At 37.9% G+C, this 19841-nt stretch overlaps 1 protein-coding gene across 9 annotated transcripts; it reads left to right on the top strand.

Moving 5' to 3' along the window:
* Window positions 1-39: 39 nt before the first annotated feature.
* Window positions 40-17973, top strand: slc25a24l (solute carrier family 25 member 24, like). 9 transcript variants are annotated; one of them, XR_015477923.1, is made up of 11 exons: window positions 2962-3336; window positions 3431-3557; window positions 3651-3738; window positions 3931-4042; window positions 4172-4261; window positions 6236-6394; window positions 9434-9571; window positions 9655-9762; window positions 11188-11355; window positions 13022-13160; window positions 17266-17450. XR_015477923.1 is itself a non-coding variant. In XM_087239997.1 (10 exons), the coding sequence occupies exons 1-10, from the start codon at window positions 494-496 to the stop codon at window positions 17448-17450; spliced, it is 1263 nt and encodes a 420-aa protein (XP_087096123.1). In that variant the 5' UTR covers window positions 259-493; the 3' UTR covers window positions 17451-17973.
* Window positions 17974-19841: the final 1868 nt, after the last annotated feature.

Below are 19841 nucleotides of genomic sequence, written 5' to 3'. Positions count from 1 at the left end.
GTTTTTGAAAATTCCCCTCCATGTAGTGTGTAACACAGCTCTAAGTGAAGTGAAGTATCCAGCTAAGGCTTAAATCTGTAAGAATACAGTGTTTAAAACTGTTGATTCATCTATAAAAGAGTCGAATCATAGTGCTTCAAACGAGTCGCCTTGATACCGACTCATTAGGTGTTTCGCCATGACGTACGAACGAAACAAAGTTTTTCACGTGCACGCGCAAACCCGGGAGATTTCAAACCTGAGGCCCCGCCCTCTGACGCAGTAACCCAGACACACACACACACACACACCCACAAACACACGCACACCCACAAACACACGCACACAAACATGCCGGTCGATTGAAGTCACACTGCAGATGGATATATTGAGTCTCTACCCAGAGATGAAACCTCAGCATTATAACCAAGCAGTTGGAAACTTCTGGAAGCTACATGCTACAAAGAATACTTCATCTGAGTTTGTTAAAGGAAGGATCAGTAAAGAGTAACTGATGGACGTCAGGATGGGTTTCTTCCTACATTTCTCAAGTGTAAGTACGTGCGGTTAAAGTTGTTGCCTCGTTTACTCTAGCTTGCAAATGTATTTAGTTGTGATTTGTTACTTGTAACCGCGTGTACTGTATCAGGTTAACTGGATATATTATCTTATCGCGTGCAAAGTCACGTTAAAAACGCGACGCGTGCTGTTTGTTTATGGAGCTCCGTGCTAGAGTTCTGCTCCCGCGATTTATTCGGAAATGTATTCCCGCGCCGCAGAAATCTGGCGCGGGGAGAGAGAGAGAGAGGGAGAGGGAGAGGGAGAGAGAGAGAGAGAGAGAGAGAGAGAGAGAGAGAAAGAGAGAGAGAGAGAGAGCGAGAGAGCGAGAGCTAGAGAGAGCTCTCTGGACTGTCTGGACTGTATACTGGGTGATATTTGGTTGTGTTCTCCGCTCTAGCGGGACCGGGCGCGGCGGGCAGAAAACGGAGCGGGTTCTCAGGCTAAAACCTGGCGGGTGCGGGCTGAAGCGGGAGCGTTGTCATCCGGAGGTGTGTGTGTGTTTTTGTGTGTGTGTGGTATGGCGAGTACACGACTGTCTCCTTCGTTCGGTTATCCGTGGCACTATCCACTGGCCATAGTGTGGCAGCTAAAGTCCACGCCTACACTATCGAGCGTGTATGAACTGTGATTACTTTTTAAATTGCTGATTAGCTATTGGCCATTTCCCTCTCTGACTGAAGGCAGTCGACCAATCGCGACAGACTGTCATCGGTCCAATCAGCGCAGATTAGCTCCGCGCTAAGGAGGGGTTTGGGAACAAATGAATCACTGGACGATTCATACAGGAGTCGCTGGGATAATTAGGTAAAAATAAATGCAGATTATAAGACCATGAAAGTGTTTTTTGACCTTGCATGCATATTAGACTGTTGTTGGAGACCCTTACAACCAAGATATGACCTTATTTCATGTATAATATGGGCTCTTTAAATCTCTACATGGTTAGCCCCTTCATATACACTCACAGGCCACTTTATTAGGTACACCTGTTCAACTGCTCGGTAACGCAAATTTCTAATCAGCCAATAAGATGGAAGCAACTCAATGCATCTAGACATGTAGACATAGTCAAGACGATCTGCTGTAGCTCAAACCAAACATCAGAATGGGGGAACAAAGGTGATTTAAGTGGCTTTGAACATGGCATGGTTGTTGGTGCCAGATGGGCTGGTCTGAGTATTTCAGAAACTGCTGATCTACTGGGATTTTCACACACAACCATCTTTAGAGTTCACATAGAATGGTCCAAAAAAGAGAAAATATCCAGTGAGTGGCAGTTCTGTGGGCACAAATGCCTTGTTGATGACAGAGGTCAGAGGAGAATGGCCAGACTGGTTTAAGCTAATAGAAAGGGAACAGTAACTCAAATAACCACTCGTTACAACCACGGTATGCAGAAGAGCATCTCTGAATGCACAAAACGTCCAACCTAGAAGCGGATGAGCTACAGCAGCAGAAGATCACACCGGGCGCCACTCCTGTGAGCTAAGAGCAGTTAACTGAGGCTACATTTTGCACAGGCTCACCAGTTCAAGCTCAACGGTTCAAGATGGTGTAGGGGATGTTTTGTTTGCACACTTTGGGCCCATTAGTACCAATTGGACATCGTGTCAATGCCACAGCCTACCTGAGTATTGTTCCTGACCATGTCCATCCCTTTATGACCACAGTGTACTTATCTTCTAATGGCTACTTCCAGCAGGATAATGAGCCATGTCATAAAGCGCAAATCATCTCAGACTGGTTTCTTGAACATAGCAATTAGTTCACTGTACTCAAATGGCCTCCTCAGTCACCAGGTATCAATCCAATAGAGCACCTTTGGGATGTGGTGAAACGGGAGATTCACATCATGGATGTGCAGCTGACAAATCTGCAGCAACTACATGATGCTATCATGTCAATATAGACCTAAATCTCTGAGGAATATTTCAAGTAGCTTGTTGCATCTATGCCACGAAGGATTAAAGCAGTTCTGAAGACAAAAGGAGGTCCAACTCGGTACTAGTAAGGTGTACCTATTAACATATTATGTGTTACTGATTGTTGACTGAACAAAAACAATAAGAGCTTTTAGGTCAGATAACATAAGGCTCTTGCTGGTTCCGAAAATGGAGCTTTCACCACAACTGCCTCAAAGAAATTATGAAAATGTCTTCATGTGGATGTTAGAACTGCTCTGACGTTATCGATTTAACATCTTATACTAATAATTTCTATCAGATCTGGCGCAAAAATTGTAACACTTTCTTTGGTGTAATGCTTTGTTGATTTTATGTTTATACTACATTTGCCTTAATTTTCTTACTGTTCATCATAAACAACAACAACAACAAACGCATGATGGTGAGACAATTTTTAGATGGACTATCTCTTTAAGCAATCTACACCGTTCCAAACACAGGCTGTAAAAAACAGAATGTTCCGCATAACAACACACTCCCACAGTTCCATCTGCTGGAGGAAAGCAGCGGTACAGCATGAGTTCCTCGGTGAGAGGCTGGCATCTCTCTCGCTGGACCACTGCACTGTTTCATCCAAGCGGGGGCTGTGACTCAGCGTAACCGCAGCAATAAGGTTAAAATATAACAATCCGCCACAAATTAAACTAAAGGGCTTATTTAATAGACTTGTTAACCAACGCGTGACTTTTAAATACGAATATTTGAAATCATGGATCACTTCCGCGGCTTGTTTGAGAAACTCGACAAGAATAAAGACGGTTTTATATCTACTGAGGAGCTGCAGAGTGAAATGCGAAGGATAGGTGTGGAACCAGTCAATGAAAAGGTTAAAGTAAGATTTCTTTGTTCAGTAGCTACTCAAAAACACAGTTGTTTTATATGGGTTATTTTTTATATCTGGGTGACAAAATGTTATTCTTGTTCAGGCTATTTTGTCCAGTTATGATAAAAATGAGGATGGACGTCTAAGCTATCAAGAATTTCTTGTTTACATGATGGACAAAGAGAAGAAATGGAAAATAGATTTCCATGCCATTGACAGAAATGAGAGTGGTAAGCAGACTTCTCCCAATGTCCTTATTTCCTTATTAAAAGTGTCAACACAGGGGTAAAACTTTATTTTTAAATATTCTTTCTTCTTGATAGGGGTCATTGACTTGGAGGACATCATGACTCTCTTTAAGGAACTAGGTTTGATCATATCAAAACCCAATGCAAAAAGAATCATTCAAATGTAAGACCCTCCAAGCAGTTTCACATTTGCCATATTTTATTTTTAATTATTACAAAACACCGGTTTACAAAGATGTAGACTTCAGTACTCTGGAAGACGAGAATTATATTGAAATATCTGCAGATTCGAAGTTCTGACAGTTTATAAATCAGTTATATTACATTATTAACATTTAATTCTATTTGTCATTAGGATGGATAAAGACAACTCTATGACAGTAGACTGGGAGGAATTTCTCCATCATGTTATTGTTAATCCAGCAGAAAACATTGGGGAACTGGTGTCTTCCTGGAAACATAACCTGGTAAGATAAGCTTTCAAATACCTATATTCTCTTTAAAATACCTCAGGAAATGTAAGGAATCAAAATGAGACTAAATTTTGTAGTATTCACAAAATTCAGGTTAATTTCTAACTGACCCACACATTTCAGGACACACAATCCAGACCACTAGATCCAGCCCTGGACATTATTGGAGATAATAAGGCAGATGACAGTGGAGGGCCATAGTGGAAGTCAATGGTTACAAGTTTCTTTAAAGTATCATTTTAGCCTTAAACAGAATATAAAACTGCCTCTAACTATTTAGTCTCTGACTGAAAATAAAATTAAACTGGGTGTTCTTGCCAACTTGGTTTTTTTTACCAGTTTGAATTTTAGAAACAAGAGGTCTAGAATCTCACAGGAATATACAGTGCTTTAACTTTCTTGTCAAAAACCCGATGCACATTAAAGTTCAATCTTTAACTCATAAACCCACTCTAACTAATGCCAGCAGACTCCTTGGACATCTATTAGCAATACAGTGTATCCGGAAAGTATTTATAGTGCTTCACTTTTTCCACATTTTTTTATGTTACAGCCTTATTCCAATATGGATTAAATTAAATTTGTTTCCTCAAGATTCTACACACAATACCCCATAATGACAATGTGATAAACGATTTTTGACATTGTTGCAAATTTATATATATATAAAAAAAAAAAAACTCAAAAATCACATGTACAGAAGTATTCACAGTATTCAAGCGATCAACACACCAGAGGTCGCTGGTAAACACTTACACACACATAGGACTACAAATCTGCTTCTAAATGGACTACATATTAAGTCATGCCACACACACACACCTGCTCCAAGTTTCCACTGATTAGACTCCCACAGCTGATGCTGCTTCTAGACTGATTACTGCACTGCATAAACAGCACAGAAACACTCACTGTTGCTGAGTCTTGTTATCCGTCACAGTGACATTATAACGTGTTTTCTTTGTCTGCCTTTGCCATGTATTGATCCTTGCCTTGCTGATTTATTTAATTCTGTTTGCTGCCTGCCTCTGACCATCTGCCTGTTAATTTGACTTCGACTCTGGATTGCCCTCATATGTCTGGTTGCCCCTGTATTGACCACTGCTTGTCTGACGATTCTAATAAACCTGCATGTGGATCCAAACTTCTGTTGTTGGTGTCACTCCCCGTGGTTACAGAAGACTGTGTAATCAGTACATGAGCAGCATCAGCTGTGTGTATGCAATCAGTCAGGATTTGGAACCGGTTGTGTGTGTGTGTGTGTGGCATGACTGAATATGTAGTCCATTTAGAAGCAGATTTGTAGTCCTATGTGTGTGTGAGTGTTTACCAGCGACCTCTGGTGGTTTGATCGCTGGTGATCGTAACAGTTTCTTTATTGTCTTATATGTGACACTGAGTCCAATATTGTGCTTTATGAATGTCTACACCTACCCCAACCCTAAACCCAACCTCACATTAACCTGCTGTCTTTTAATAATGTCTACCCCAACCCTAAACCCAACCTCACATTAACCGGCTGTCTTTTAATAATGTCTACACCTACCCTAACCCTAAACCCAACCTCACATTAACCGGCTGTCTTTTAATAATGTCTGCACCTACCCTAACCCTAAACCCAACCTCACATTAACCTGCTGTCTTTTATTAACGTCTATACCTACCCCAACTTTAAACCCAACCTCACAATAACCTGATGTGTTTTATTAATGTCTACATACACCAACCCTAAACTCAGCCCACCTGCAGCGCATGTCCCTTCCACTTGAAGGTCACCTGACCGACTTGCGGTGTAATACTGTACCTCCGACTTGCAGGTCTCCGGGCTGCAGCTATACCTACTTGGATGTATAAGACCTTTCCTTTTTCACAATGCAAACATAATTGCAAATGCATATATTTCTGCTCTGTAGTTTAATTCAGGAGTTATTTTATTTTACCTTAAAAGTGATTAAATCACTTTGGCTTGGGTTAAATCATTGATCAGTCACTTTTATATTGCCTTTATGTGATATTTTGCTTGTATTGTGTTAACTTTAGGAACCAATATATTGTAAAAAAAAAAACACTAAGCCTAAATGGGATGGCATGAGACCATTATGAAAAACTTGTTTCTTCATGATTTTACTCATATACATTTACTCTGCTCTATTCATCGTCAGGTATCTAAAAGTATGTTTTTTTTAGGTGTTTGATGTAGGTGAGAGTCGCTCGATACCTATTGAGTTAACACAGGAGGAGTCTGACCTGTCTGTCTGGGGGAACTTTGTTTTGGCCGCAGGCTTGGCAGACGCTGTGTCTAGAACTGTGACGGCACCGATCGATCTTTTAAAGACACGACTTCAGGTTAATTTATTCTCCCTGACACTTGTTGTTACACTCAATAAAATGTATTTGATTTAATGATAAAAGGACATAAAATGACAAGATAACTCTAGGCAAGATGCAACCCCGAATCAAAAAAAGTTGAGACAGTATGGAAGACGCAAATAAAAAAAGAAAGGGACTTACTTTTACATGTATTACATTGCAGACAATACAACAAACATCATTTAAGTGTTCATCATGATTTTTATTTTATTTTTTAAATAAACACGCTCAATTTTGATTCTTGCAACATTTAAAAAGGCTGGAAAAGTAAAGCATTTACCACATTTAGGGACTGAAGACACCAAGTTATTGAAATGTTTCAGGTGTAATTTTGTCCTATTCTTCCTGCAAACAAGGCTTAAGGTGGGCAACAGTACGGGGTCTTCGTTGTCGCATTTTACACTTCAAAATGTGCCACATATTCTCTATTGGAGACAGGTCAGGGCTGCAGGCAGGCCAATCAATTACCTGTATCCACTTCCTCTGCAGCCAGGACTTTGTAATGTGGTTTTGCATTGCTTTGTTGAAATATGCATGGGCGTCGCTGGAAAAGAAGGCAGCATATTGTGCTTCAAAATCTCTATGCACTTTTCAGCATTACTGGTGCCACCACAGAAGTGCAAGTTACATTTGCCTAGGGCATTGACACAAACCTTTACCATGACTGACCCTGGCTTTTGGACATGTCGCTGGTAATAGTCTGGATGATCCTTTTCTTCTTTGGTCCGGAGCACACGGCATCCATTTCTCCCAAAAAATACCTGAAATACTGATTTACCTGACAACAGTGTCCACTGTGTGATGGTCTATTCCAGATGCCTTCTAGTCCATACAAATCAACAGTGCTTCTGGACACTGTTAACATAAGGCTTCCTTTTGGCACAGTACAGTTTTAACTGGCATTTGTGGATGTAACAACCAGCATTTCATTAGTTTTTGTAACTAATCCCAGTATTTCAGCTTAGGCTTTCGCCCTTGTCCTTCACACACTGAAATTCCCCCAGATTCCTTTAATCTGTTATTCAGTGTTGATGGTGAAACATCCAAATGTCTTCCTTTCTTTCTTTGAGCACCATTGTTTTTAAACATTCATTCATTCATTCATTTTCTTGTCGGCTTAGTCCCTTTATTAATCCGGGGTCGCCACAGCGGAATGAACCGCCAACTTATCCAGCAAGATTTTACGCAGCGGATGCCCTTCCAGCCCCAACCCATCTCCGGGAAACATCCACACACACATTCACACACTCACACTCATACTCATACACTACGGACAATTTAGCCTACCCAATTTACCTGTACCGCATGTCTTTTGACTGTGGGGGAAACCGGAGCACCCGGAGGAAACCCACGCGAATGCAGGGAGAACATGCAAACTCCATACAGAAACGTCAACTGAGCCGAGGTTCGAACCAGTGACCCAGTGACCTTCTTGCTGTGAGGCGACAACACTACCCACTGCGCCACTGCCTCGCCCTGTTTTTAAACATTTTAATAATTTTTTCACATATTTGTTGGCCAACTGGCAATCCTCTGCCCATCTTTGGTTCTAATGGACTTGACCTTTCTTGGATGCTGCTTATGTACCAAACCAATTCATAATTACAATCACCTGTTAATATCACCTGTTTCAAATCACATCATTATTTCAGCCATCAACCTGATTGCTAGCCCTAAATTTCTTCTGTCCCAACTTTTTGGAATGACAGGTCTGAATGACAGGAAGGGATGTATATTTACAAATGAAATGAAGTTGACCAGACAAAACATCAAATTCATCAAAATGAAATCAAAACTTCGAAGTGTCATATTGTCTGTAATGTAATACAAGTCAAAGTAAATTTGGAAATCTTTCTTTTTTTTGTTTGCGTTTTACATTCATTCATTAATTTTCTTGTCGGCTTAGTCCATTTATTAATCTGGGGTCCCCACAGCGGAATGAACCACCAACTTATCCAGCAGGTTTTTACGCAGCGGATGCCCTTCCAGCTGCAACCCATTTCTGGGAAACATCCACACATACACACTCACTACGGACAATTTAGCCTACCCAATTCACCTGTACCGCATGTCTTTGGACTGTGAGGGAAACCGGAGCTCCCACGCTAACGCAGGGAGAACATGCAAACTCAGAAACGCCAACTGAGCCGAGGATCGAACCAACGACCCAGCAACCTTCTTGCTGTGAGGCAAACATGCTACCCACTGCGCCACTGCGTCGCCCTTCCGTTTTACATGCTGTCCCAATTTTTTTTTATGATTTGGGGTTGTGTAAAATATAGTCAACAATTAATAAAGCAAGCTTTAAATTTCTTATTTGATTTTGTTAACATAGAATCATAGTAATTTCACAAATGGATTTTTGCTAATCAATTTGTCTAATCTATTACTCCATAAATCAGAAAATATTATCACTATCCAAAAAAACTTATTTTCATATTTTAGGAAAAAAATAAACTACAAATCATAGCCTACATACAGCACAAACCCCTGTAAAGCAAACATATTGACAAATAAAACTGCAGTGTTTGGTAGAGATTTTTGTATGTATTTTTAAAGTGAATTTGATTTATAATTAGTTGTATTAGTTTATTTTAAATATATTTATTATAACTGAAATTTGCAGATACAAACCCTCCTGCAATAATAATAATAAACATAGAAAAAAACATTTAAACTTTTTTTTTTATATATTTACATAGCTCTTTTCGGAATTAAATTATGTTAAAAATATGAGACCAAATATTGCCTAGTTTTCTTTTTTTTAATGTCTTCTGGTAAATTTGAATAAAATTTTAGTGTTAATGTAATTTAAAATAATCCTACAACAAATGATTTGCATTGTTTGCATTTGGGTTGATTTAGCCAGTTAAGAAAGTTAAGAAGATCATCTAAACCTAAACTTACATAATCATGCATATTTACACCTTTTAAACCAATATGTGTCAAGAATGGGTTTGGGGTTTAAAATTGATTTTCATTTCTTTATTACTAACATGACAATATACTGGACAGGTCTTTGGATCTAAAGCTGTGTCTCTAGGATTCCGAGAGCTACAGACTGGAGGCATTAGATCCTTGTGGCAAGGAAATGCTGTGAATGTTCTCAAAGGAACACCACAATCAACGCTTCAGTGCTTCATTTATGCCCAGGTATGCTCACAAAACTGCACATACGTTTTCTTTTTGTGCACAGATGTTCAAACATTCTCTTTTTTTTGTCACTTTGTAAACAGCTGAGGATGTACAGTCTTGGTGAGAGGGACAATCTGTCGGTCCATCAAAGGTTTGGACTAGGCTGTGTGTCTGGGGCTGTGGCACATGCTGTGTTCTACCCACTAGAGGTATCACAGTGACATAACAGGTTGGAGTTCCTTACAGTTAGGTGTTGTCTGTACCAATGCAATCTCACAACAATTCTTAACTTTTTGATTCATTTTGATCTCATTTGTACATTATTTCCTTATGTAAGAGTTGAATAATAAATAAATGATGTATATGTAAATATGAACTCAATTATGAGAAGAAACAGCCCACTGTGAGATGTAGGGCCCTATCATACACCCGGCGCAGTGTGGCGCAAGGCACAGCGCAATAGTCTTTTGGTAGTTTCAGCTTGGCGCAAGAGTCGTTTTGAGGCGTTGCGCTAAGCTGTTTAAATAGCAAATGCATTAGCGCTCATTTGTGCGCTCATAGGCGTTCTGGTCTAAAAAGGAAGGCATTCTGAGGCGGACCGCTGGCGCGTTGCTATTTTGAGAAACTGTAATAGATTTTTCATTAGACCAAAACTAACCCCGTCTAAACTCCGGCGCAGAGTTGCGCCTCGCTTACACACTGCTTAATACACACAAGAGAGCAATAGGCAAATATCTTTACATATGAAAAATGTAAATATTAAGGATATATATTGGATATAATAAGAGTAGACATAGAATATAAATATAAAGGATTAAAATATTACAAAACATATTATTCTCTAGCCTACATAAATATGAAAAATCACTGCTTTTATGCCTTCTTCATCTCGGGAGGCTTTTTCAGTTCATTCATAACAATTTGCTTTTGTATAATGTTATTATTATTAGCAGTATTATTTATTATATGCATATTTATATTTGTTTTATTAAAAACAAGCTTAGATTTGCCCACCTGTCAGGTTTTAGACCATATGGGGCACATCATGTGTTTTAGGATATAACTCTGGTTTTTGAGCACATTTTGCTATTATTATTCATTTATTCGTTTGCTGGAAATTAGAACTGAATTTAGAAATAGTTTTGAAACGAATATTTGCGCTTAACAAACAAAAGTATTTATTTGTAGACTAGTTGATGTCTGTGCGTAAATGTTTCCCTATCCAAGAGCGAAAGTGAAAGTGATCCATCATCTCTCATTCTCACGCAGTAGATGCTCTGTTTAACAGTTTTCTGTTAAAAAACTGTTAACTGTTTGCTTGTGAAATGCTCGTTTTTTCCACTTAGACTTACTTTGCGTCCTGTAAATAGCGAATGCGCCCTTGGTGCAATGCAGCTGACTCTTAAAGGGAATGGGAGATGAGACTCTAATTGTTTTATTCTTAAAACACACCTGAAATAAACTCAACCCTTTTAGACCATTTTAGAAATTAGCAAAAACGCGTCCTGACACGCCCTGAAAGCATTTGCGCCCTGCGTTGTTGTTATGTTGTTATTACAACAGACCCAATTCAATTTATGTGGGTTTATTGTATATTGACAGCTAAGTTGATGGACTTATTCTTTTAATGGCAGGTGCTAAAAGTTAGACTCAATCTACAACCTGCTGGAACCTACAGTGGAGTTTTGGGATGTGCCAAGTTGATTTACCAGAACGAGTCTGTGACGGCTTTTTATAGAGGCTTCAAACCCAGCATACTCTGCATGATTCCATATGCTGGAGTGGAATGTGCAGTGCATCAAGTAAGATCTGAGTATTCCATCAACACACAAGCCATAAAACTGTTCTCTTTCATACATTAGCATGACAGAGACCCTAAGGGCTTTCTAAATGTAAATGATCAAAGTTCTCTTACATTTGCAAATTAATGTAAATAAACCATGGTAAATGCAGATAGAACCTCATTCTGAAAAGTAATTTTCCACTTGGAATTATAAGGTTCTATCTGGCAGATTATTCATTGAAGCATTACTTATCAAGAAATATAATAAATAAATAAATAAATAGTTTAGTGTTGTAACAATATGTTGATGCTTGAGAAAGTAAAAATTTAGCTTTCTGTAACATTTATTTAATGTTTTAGGATAAATATTTTTTCTTTTAAAATTAAGCATGCAAGGCTGTGCTAAATATTTTTCCAGTGCAGCTGTTAATTTTATCTAATTAATATGTTTATATTTATAAAAAATTTACGCTTTAAATAAATTATTGAATTATATTTATTGAATTATATGCCCCATGAAATAAATTAATAATTTGCCCTTCAAGGCCTCATTTTAAACTTATAGACTTTAATGACAATGAGCAAATGAGTTTAATAAACACTGTAAAGTGTTTCACTACACAAATAAAAAGATTTCACATATTTAATATACAAATTTTTAAATATTAATTTCTTTTTCAACAATCTAAAACTGAGCATTTCTTCTCAATGTTTGCGATGCGGTGGCGCAGTGGGTAGCACAATTGCCTCACAGCAAGAAGGTTGCTGGTTCGAGCCTTGGCTGGGTCAGTTGGCATTTCTGTATAGAGTTTGCATGTTCTCCCGGTGTTTGCGTGGGTTTCCTCTGGTTTCCCCCACAAGTCCAAAGACATGCGGTACAGGTGAATTGGGTAAGCTAAAATTGGCCATAGTGTATGTGTGTGATTGAGTGTGTATGGGTGTTTCCCAGTGTTGGGTTGCAGCTGGAAGGGCATCCCCTGTGTAAAACATTTGCTGGATAAGTTGGCGGTTCATTCCGCTGTGGCGACCCCAGATTAATAAAGGGACTAAGTCGAAAAGAAAATGAATGAATGAATCACATTTACACACATTTCAATTTTGTGTGGTGTGGCATTATTTAATTGACTGATTTTGTGTGATTTTGTTCTTCTGGTGTTTCCTGCTGTCAATGGAGCAGTCCGGCGAAATGACAAAGAAAACGGATCCTGATTGGTCCTCGTGCGTGCATTAAAAATGCTGATTGGCTCACAGATAGAACTTTATAGAGCCAAGCTAGAGTTCAACTTTGTAGATACACCTTCTTTGTTTTTTAAATAAAAAGCCTTAAAAATGTAAACAACTTATAAAAATACATGCCATAATGTAAATAAGTGCTCATTTAAAAAGAATATGTGAATAACTCAATTTTGACAAAAATGCCAGATAGAACCTTATAATTCTAAGGTGACGATTTATGACATTTTATGCAAAATACTCCAAAGAAAAATAAAACATTAAATTACAACACATAGACATGCTTATTTTAGCTCCATTTAAAATCATTTATAAACTTTCATTGATCTTTAGCAATTGTACATTCAATTTAAATATACAATCATTTAACAATGAACCAATGTACATAAAGCAATGTTATTCTAAAAACCTATAATCATTTACTAACATAAGCCTTTCTTCTCTTGTGGCAGTCAATAATGAGCTGGGTTAAGCAAGATCCAGAAGACTTTGGTGACTCCAAGCTTTTCCTCTTCAGTTTCACGGCATTTGCATCAGGACAGGCTACCAGCTACCCACTCGCTGTCATCAGAACTCAACAGCAAGCTCAGGGTAAATTCTAACCTGAACAGATAAACTGACTTTACATGCTGTCTGAGAATATAACACAGCTGCTACAAACATAACACAGATAAACCCCAAACAAAGCTTAAGAAAAGAAAAACAAAACAAACCAATATGTGATTTATAAGTGTGGAACATTCACAAAATGGATTTGTAATAGAAATCAGTTGGTTTGGTTTGCAATACGGTTCTGTGGTCATGGTTTTCGGTTTCTATTTGATTTACATTCTAAAAAAATCCTCTATTGTAATATTACAAATACCAAAATCCCTGTCTCTAGGACCAGTCATCCAGAGACAGGGATTCTCCTACCACTGCTATGCTGATGATACCCAGCTATACCTCTCTTTTCATCCTGATGATCCCTCGGTTCCAGCTCGCAATTTAACCTGCCTGTTGGATATTTCACACTGGATGAAAGATCATCATCTTCAGCTGAACCTCGCAAAAACGGAAATGCTTGTAGTTTCTGCCAACTCGACTCTACACCATAACTTTTCAATCCAGATGGATGGGGCAACCATTACTGCATCCAAAATGGTGAAAAGCCTTGGAGTAACGATTGATGACCAACTAAACTTCTCTGACCACATTTCTAGAACTGCTCGATCGTGCAGATTCGCACTCTATAACATCAGAAAGATCCGACCCTTCTTACCTGAACATGCAGCTCAACTCCTTGTTCAAGCTCTTGTTCTCTCCAAACTGGATTACTGTAACTCTCTACTAGCTGGGCTTCCAGCTAACTCTACCAAGCCTCTTCAACTGCTCCAGAATGCAGCAGCACGAGTTGTCTTCAATGAACCTAAACGAGCACATGTCACTCCGCTGCTAGTCCGTTTGCACTGGCTGCCAGTTGCTGCTCGCATCAAATTCAAAGCTCTGATGTTTGCCTACAAAGTGACTTCTGGCCTTGCTCCTTCTTATCTGCTCTCACTTCTGCAGATCTATGTACCCTGCAGAAACTTGCGTTCTGTGAATGAACGTCGCCTCGTGGTTCCATCCCAAAGAGGGAAGAAATCACTTTCGCGAACACTCACGCTCAATCTGCCCAGCTGGTGAAATGAACTCCCTAACTGCATCAGAACAGCAGAGTCACTCGCTACTTTCAAGAAACCACTAAAAACTCAACTATTTAGTCTCCACTTCACTTCCTAATCTGCAATTGCCTCTTTGAATATCACACTAACTGTACAAAAAAAAAAAAAATTAAAAAATAAATAAATAAAAAATAAAAAAATACTAATACTAATACTTCCCTTCTTAGACTTTACAGACCTGAAACTTGCCTATAGCACTTATTCATTGTTGCTCTTAGTTGTGTAAATTGCTTCCTTGTCCTCATTTGTAAGTCGCTTTGGATGAAAGCGTCTGCTAAATGACTAAATGTAAATGCAAATATGTCAATTGAAATGAAGGTACACAATTGTTCTCATTGGACAACTCATTCTTTTTTTTACAATATCTATAAAAATAAATGATGCTGGAAAGGCAAAGTGATTTTATAAATAATTTCCATATTAAAACAAGAATCATCATTTAAAAGCATACAGTATGCTTAATGAAACTCAAAAACATTAATTAAGTTCTATAATACACAATTATAAGTATTGTAAACTAAACATCTAGGATTTTTAAAAAACATTAGATAAGCATTTTCTGATTAATACATTTTCATTATTGATATCTGCACCTTTTGGCGTTTGCCTTCCACTACGCACATTAGCTGACAAAAGTCCTGCATATGCAAAGTGTTCATGCAGACATTTTAGTATTGTAAAACCAATCAAACATTGTGCATATCTCGTTACAATACTTTTGCATAATTCTATTTCTATTTTAAAATGAAGTAAATTAAACTTTTAGGTCATTACAAAGGTGTTGTGTGAAAATTGGAGAAAAAAAGTTTTATATTGTACATGGGAGAATGTATTTCTGTAATATTTTTTGTGGAAAGTGTTGTCAAATGTTTAGCAAAAAATAGATGTTTTGATTTATGTTAAAGTATTTTTTTCTTGATTGTAAATGGAAAAGGTGCATTTACACAAAAAGAAACTTTAAAAAAACATTGTTTATAAATGTATTTGATGTTTTATGTTTACTGAAAATAAATGGACACATTTTGGATATAGAAAAATGCCTTTAAATAGGTCTTGAAGGAACAGAATTGACACTGTTAAGGTACAAAGTGTCTTGTCACTGTAGTGGTACCTTCATGGATCAGATTTGGACCTTTGATGAAGGAACAATATTGTATCTGCAGGTTTTAAAAACTAAATGGTACATTTTGGTTTCCCATGGTACAAATCAAATCCTTAAATGTACAAACTGCAATGGTACAAATGTGTTTCTTTGTTTTAAGGTACAATTATGTTCCGTAAAAAGTATACTGCCCCATTGACAAGGGTTTGTACCTTCCTTGGTACAACATTGTACCATTTTTTTCTGAGAGTGTAGCAAAGCCTACAGTGAACCCTGTTTGGAGACGAAATACATCCGGGTTGATGATGCCAATTACCCTTCAATTTAAACTCCCCTGGGAATGCGCAGTCAAGGGGAAGTGGTCACAAAGGCATTGTTACGTTAGTAACGTGAATGATGATGAATATTGACATTTTCTCACTTCCATCCAACAAAAATGCTTGCACCACTTAGAAACAGGCACCTGTCTGCAGCGATTCCACCGCTTGTTGCTTCCCGACTGAAAAGGTCTTAATAATGCATCCCTGTTGCTTCTGTGGGTTGGATAAATACCAATTTGTTTGGTATCCGCACAAACATGAGTATCTTTACGCCCACTCTATGCAGCATTTATAAATCTTGGTTGCATCAGGTTCTGCCAGTCTCTAGTCAAGACAAGCCGATAAAACCAGCAGAGAACTGGAGCATTGGCCCCACTGATGGCCATTTCATTCATTCATTTTCTTTTCGGCTTAGTTCCTTTATTAATGTGGGGTTGCCACAGCGGAAGGAACCACCAACTTATCCAGCATATGTTTTATGCAGGGGATGCCCTTCCAGCTACAACTCATCACTGGGAAACATCCATACACACATTCATTCACACTCATACACTATACGGACAATTTAGCCTACTCAATTCACCTGTACCGCATGTTTTTTTGACCCACGTCAACATGGGGAGAACATGCAAGCTCCACACAGATACAGTTGAAGTCAGAATTATTAGCCCCCCTGAATTATTAGACCGCTTGTTTATTTTTTCCCCAATTTCTGTTTAAAGGAGAGAAGATTTTTTCAACACATTTCTAAACATAATAGTTTTAATAACTGATTTCTAATAACGGATTTATTTTATCTTTGCCATGATGACAGTAAATAATATTTTACTAGATATTTTTTAAGACGTTTCTATACAGCTTAAAGTGACATTTAAAGGATTAAGTAGGTTAATTAGGTTAACTAGGTAGGTTAGGGTAATTAGGCAAGTTATTGTATAATAGTGGTTTGTTCTGTAGATTATCGATAAAAAAATTAGCTTAAAGAGGCTAATAATTTTGTCCCTAAAATGATGTTTAAGAAATTAAAAACTGCTTTTATTTTAGCCGAAATAAAACAAATAAGCCTTTCTCCAGAAAAATAAATATTATCAAACATACTGTGAAAATTTCCGTGCTCTGTAAAACATCATTTGGGAAATATTTAAAAAAGAAGAAAGAAATTCGAAGGGGGCTAATAATTCTGACTTCAACTGTACGTCAACTGACCTAGCCTAGGCTCGAACCAGCAACCTTCTTGCTGTGAGGCAAACGTGCTACCCACTGTGCCACCGTGCAGCCTTGGCCATATATTAAGGGTTATTAATGTCAGCTCAGTATTCAGGGCTGTTAATATTAATGTCAAGTGTTAGTCGAGTTCAAATCTGCTTTGGTTTATATTGTGGTAAGCTTTACTCACATCTCTGGAAAGATATTTCATGAACAGTGTGTTTTTAAGAATATAGTAAATAGACATCTTATAGTAATACCGGTACCATTGCCAGTCTGTGAACGCTTCCTACAGTATTTGTGTGTTTCTGAAAAATGTCAAATTTAATTTGACCAATGTTATTTTTTTCTCTCTCCAATTTCAGCTTTCTGTTTGAGCTCACAGAAGCCTGGAGATGTTCTTCAGGGTCTCACTGGTATCTATACGAAATATGGAGTCCGGGGGTTTTATAATGGAATGGGGGCAAGTTTTGTAAGGGCGGTTCCCTGCGCCCTGCTGAATTACAGCCTGACCTCAAAATTCCAGACACTGCTCTCAACAGTGTCATAAAACTTAGTCTTGATCAGAGATGATATCAAGACCCGTGTGTATATTTATAATAATAAATGTTTTTAATAATATGTTTATGCTCATTTTAAATATGTTAGATCACATACATTCTTGTTTTACCTGTTTTCATGTGAGTATTGTTGCACTTTATTTTATCTTTTACAGTTTTTATGATGCCAGTACCAGGGGTTTTACAGTTTACAACCATATGGTTTTTGTCATGAATATTAATCATTACCAACCTTTCTGAAAAAATAACAATGTCTAATACAGCAAAAAGCATTTCTTTAATTTATTTTCCATATAATTCATTAATTATATCTTTTTTTTGTCATCCATTTTTTTCCCCAAATGCATTCAAACTACAATTAAGGTTGTCATTGTTATGATAGTCCCATATATGGAGCAGATGTTAAACAATAGGATTAATAAATGGATTTGTGTTACCTAATAATTTGTCCAGCTTCGATTTATAATGATCAATAAACTAATTATAAAACTTTTGCATGACTTTCATAGAGTTCATAATGTACTTACTTTGATTTATTTATCCAATTTTCCCTTGAAGAAAGATTCTGTGGCAATTTTTTCCCTTTCGCTTCAACCTTGATATGGTAACCTTTAACAGTTTCTGACTTTATGACCTTAAACATCTAGCATCTAGGTACCAATAAATTTAAGGCCTTAAATTCAAAGGGTAATTTTTTAAACTCTATTTTAAAATACTCAACTCAAAAAAAAATCCCACAGTTTAATAATTACATATCAAAAAATAACAGGGCAGAGTCTGAGACAACAGCTACATTTTTAATCAATGGTTTTACATTGGCAGCAAAACTAACCAGCACTTTTTTGCCCAATACATTTGCCTCAGCCTTAGGGGTTTATTTTAATTTTCAGACTTTTTTAGGCAACTTAATTTCTGACCAAAAGCAGTTAAAGCATAGACCAGCACTGTCATTTTGCTTTATGGGCACATCATTTTAGTGTCATCAGCATAAAATTGAAAAAGTAATCTGCGAGTCCAAAGCGAACATTTATTCTAAAATGCGGAGATGCAGCGGTTTTCGCAATTGTTTTAGAAGTTCCGATTCAGTCGCCTATGAGAGACTAGGAATATTAAACGGCAGAAAACTGTCAAACTACTTGCTCTACAAACAAATGTTTGCATGACTATACAGACCAAGTAGAATAATATAATAAGAAAATATCAGTTTGCAACATCAAACAGCAAAACAAGCAGTTTTTAATGTCCAAAAATTCAAATGATTCAAATGGGCGCGCCCGCTTGTCGGCGAAGAATAAGGTGAATACTGTACAAGGAAAACAAAATGTTGGCAAAACAGATAATTTGGGGAACCCCACATTTTAGATGTGCTTTAGAGGATAAACATCTTTTTACATAAACTGAAAAGTTTCTAGGTGAAGCAGTGGCGCAGTATTGTCATCTCACAGGAAGAAGGTTGCTGGGTCGCTGGTTCAGGCCTCGGCTCAATTGGCGTTTCTGTGGGAAGTTTGCATGTTCTCCCTGCGTTCGAGTGGTTTTCCTCCGGGTCCTCCGTTTTCCCCCAAAGTCCAAAGACATGCAGTACAGGTGAATTGGGTTGGCTAAATTGTCCGTAGTGTATGAGTGTGTGTGTGAATGTGTGTGTGTGTTTCCCAGAGATGGGTTGTGGCTGGAAGGGCATCCGCTGTGTAAAAACCTGCTGGAGAAGTTGGTGGTTCATTCCGCTGTAGCGACCCCGGATTAATAAAGGGACTAAGCCGACAAGAAAATGAATGAATGAATGAAAAGTTTCTATTTTTCAATAAAATTTGAACCAGCTAAGCGCGTGACTAGTAGTGGTTAATAAAAAGAGGGTGAAAATGGCGATAAAACAGGAATATTAAAGTGTAAATTCCACCAATAAAAGAAGAGATATGGAAAAAACTTAACAAATAATATCTAGATAAGGACTAAAATGGCAGAAAATGTGGAATAGGGCAATAAACAAACAAAAAATGGAATAAACAAAGGGGAGGGATTGACAATATCCAAAAACAAATTGGCAAAGGAAGAAAATGTTTTAACAGAAAGAAGATACAAATATTGCAAGACCACCTGAAGTAGCCTAGATACAACTGAGCATGCAGAACTGCCTGAAGCAGAACTACCTGAAGTAGATACAACAGAGCATGCAGAACTACCTGAAGTAGATACAACTGAGCATGCATAACTAGGCCTACAATTTGCTCAATAAATAGTTATTTTTTTCCTTCTCATGCTTCAAAATCCAGTCCAGCGGGTGGCGGTAACACACTTTATGCTGGCTTGTCAACCGATAAACCCGTTTCAGAAGTAGAAGAAGCCGCAGTTCGGTTACGTGGCTTTGACGTGGCCATAGTGATGTC

Source organism: Danio rerio, chromosome 2 (assembly GCF_052040795.2).
Source record: "Danio rerio strain M-AB ecotype USA chromosome 2, GRCz13ab, whole genome shotgun sequence".
Lineage (NCBI taxonomy): Eukaryota > Metazoa > Chordata > Actinopteri > Cypriniformes > Danionidae > Danio > Danio rerio.
This window is presented reverse-complemented; position numbering and strand designations above follow the sequence as displayed.

Bases quoted from the DNA above. Each gene is read 5' to 3' on its own strand.
- slc25a24l (XM_087239996.1), top strand. From the start codon at position 3,214: ATGGATCACTTCCGCGGCTTGTTTGAGAAACTCGACAAGAATAAAGAC. The intron at 4,043-6,235 runs GTAAGATAAGCT...TGTTTTTTTTAG, and splicing joins CTTCCTGGAAACATAACCTG to GTGTTTGATGTAGGTGAGAG. The intron at 11,356-13,021 runs GTAAGATCTGAG...CTCTTGTGGCAG, and splicing joins TGGAATGTGCAGTGCATCAA to TCAATAATGAGCTGGGTTAA.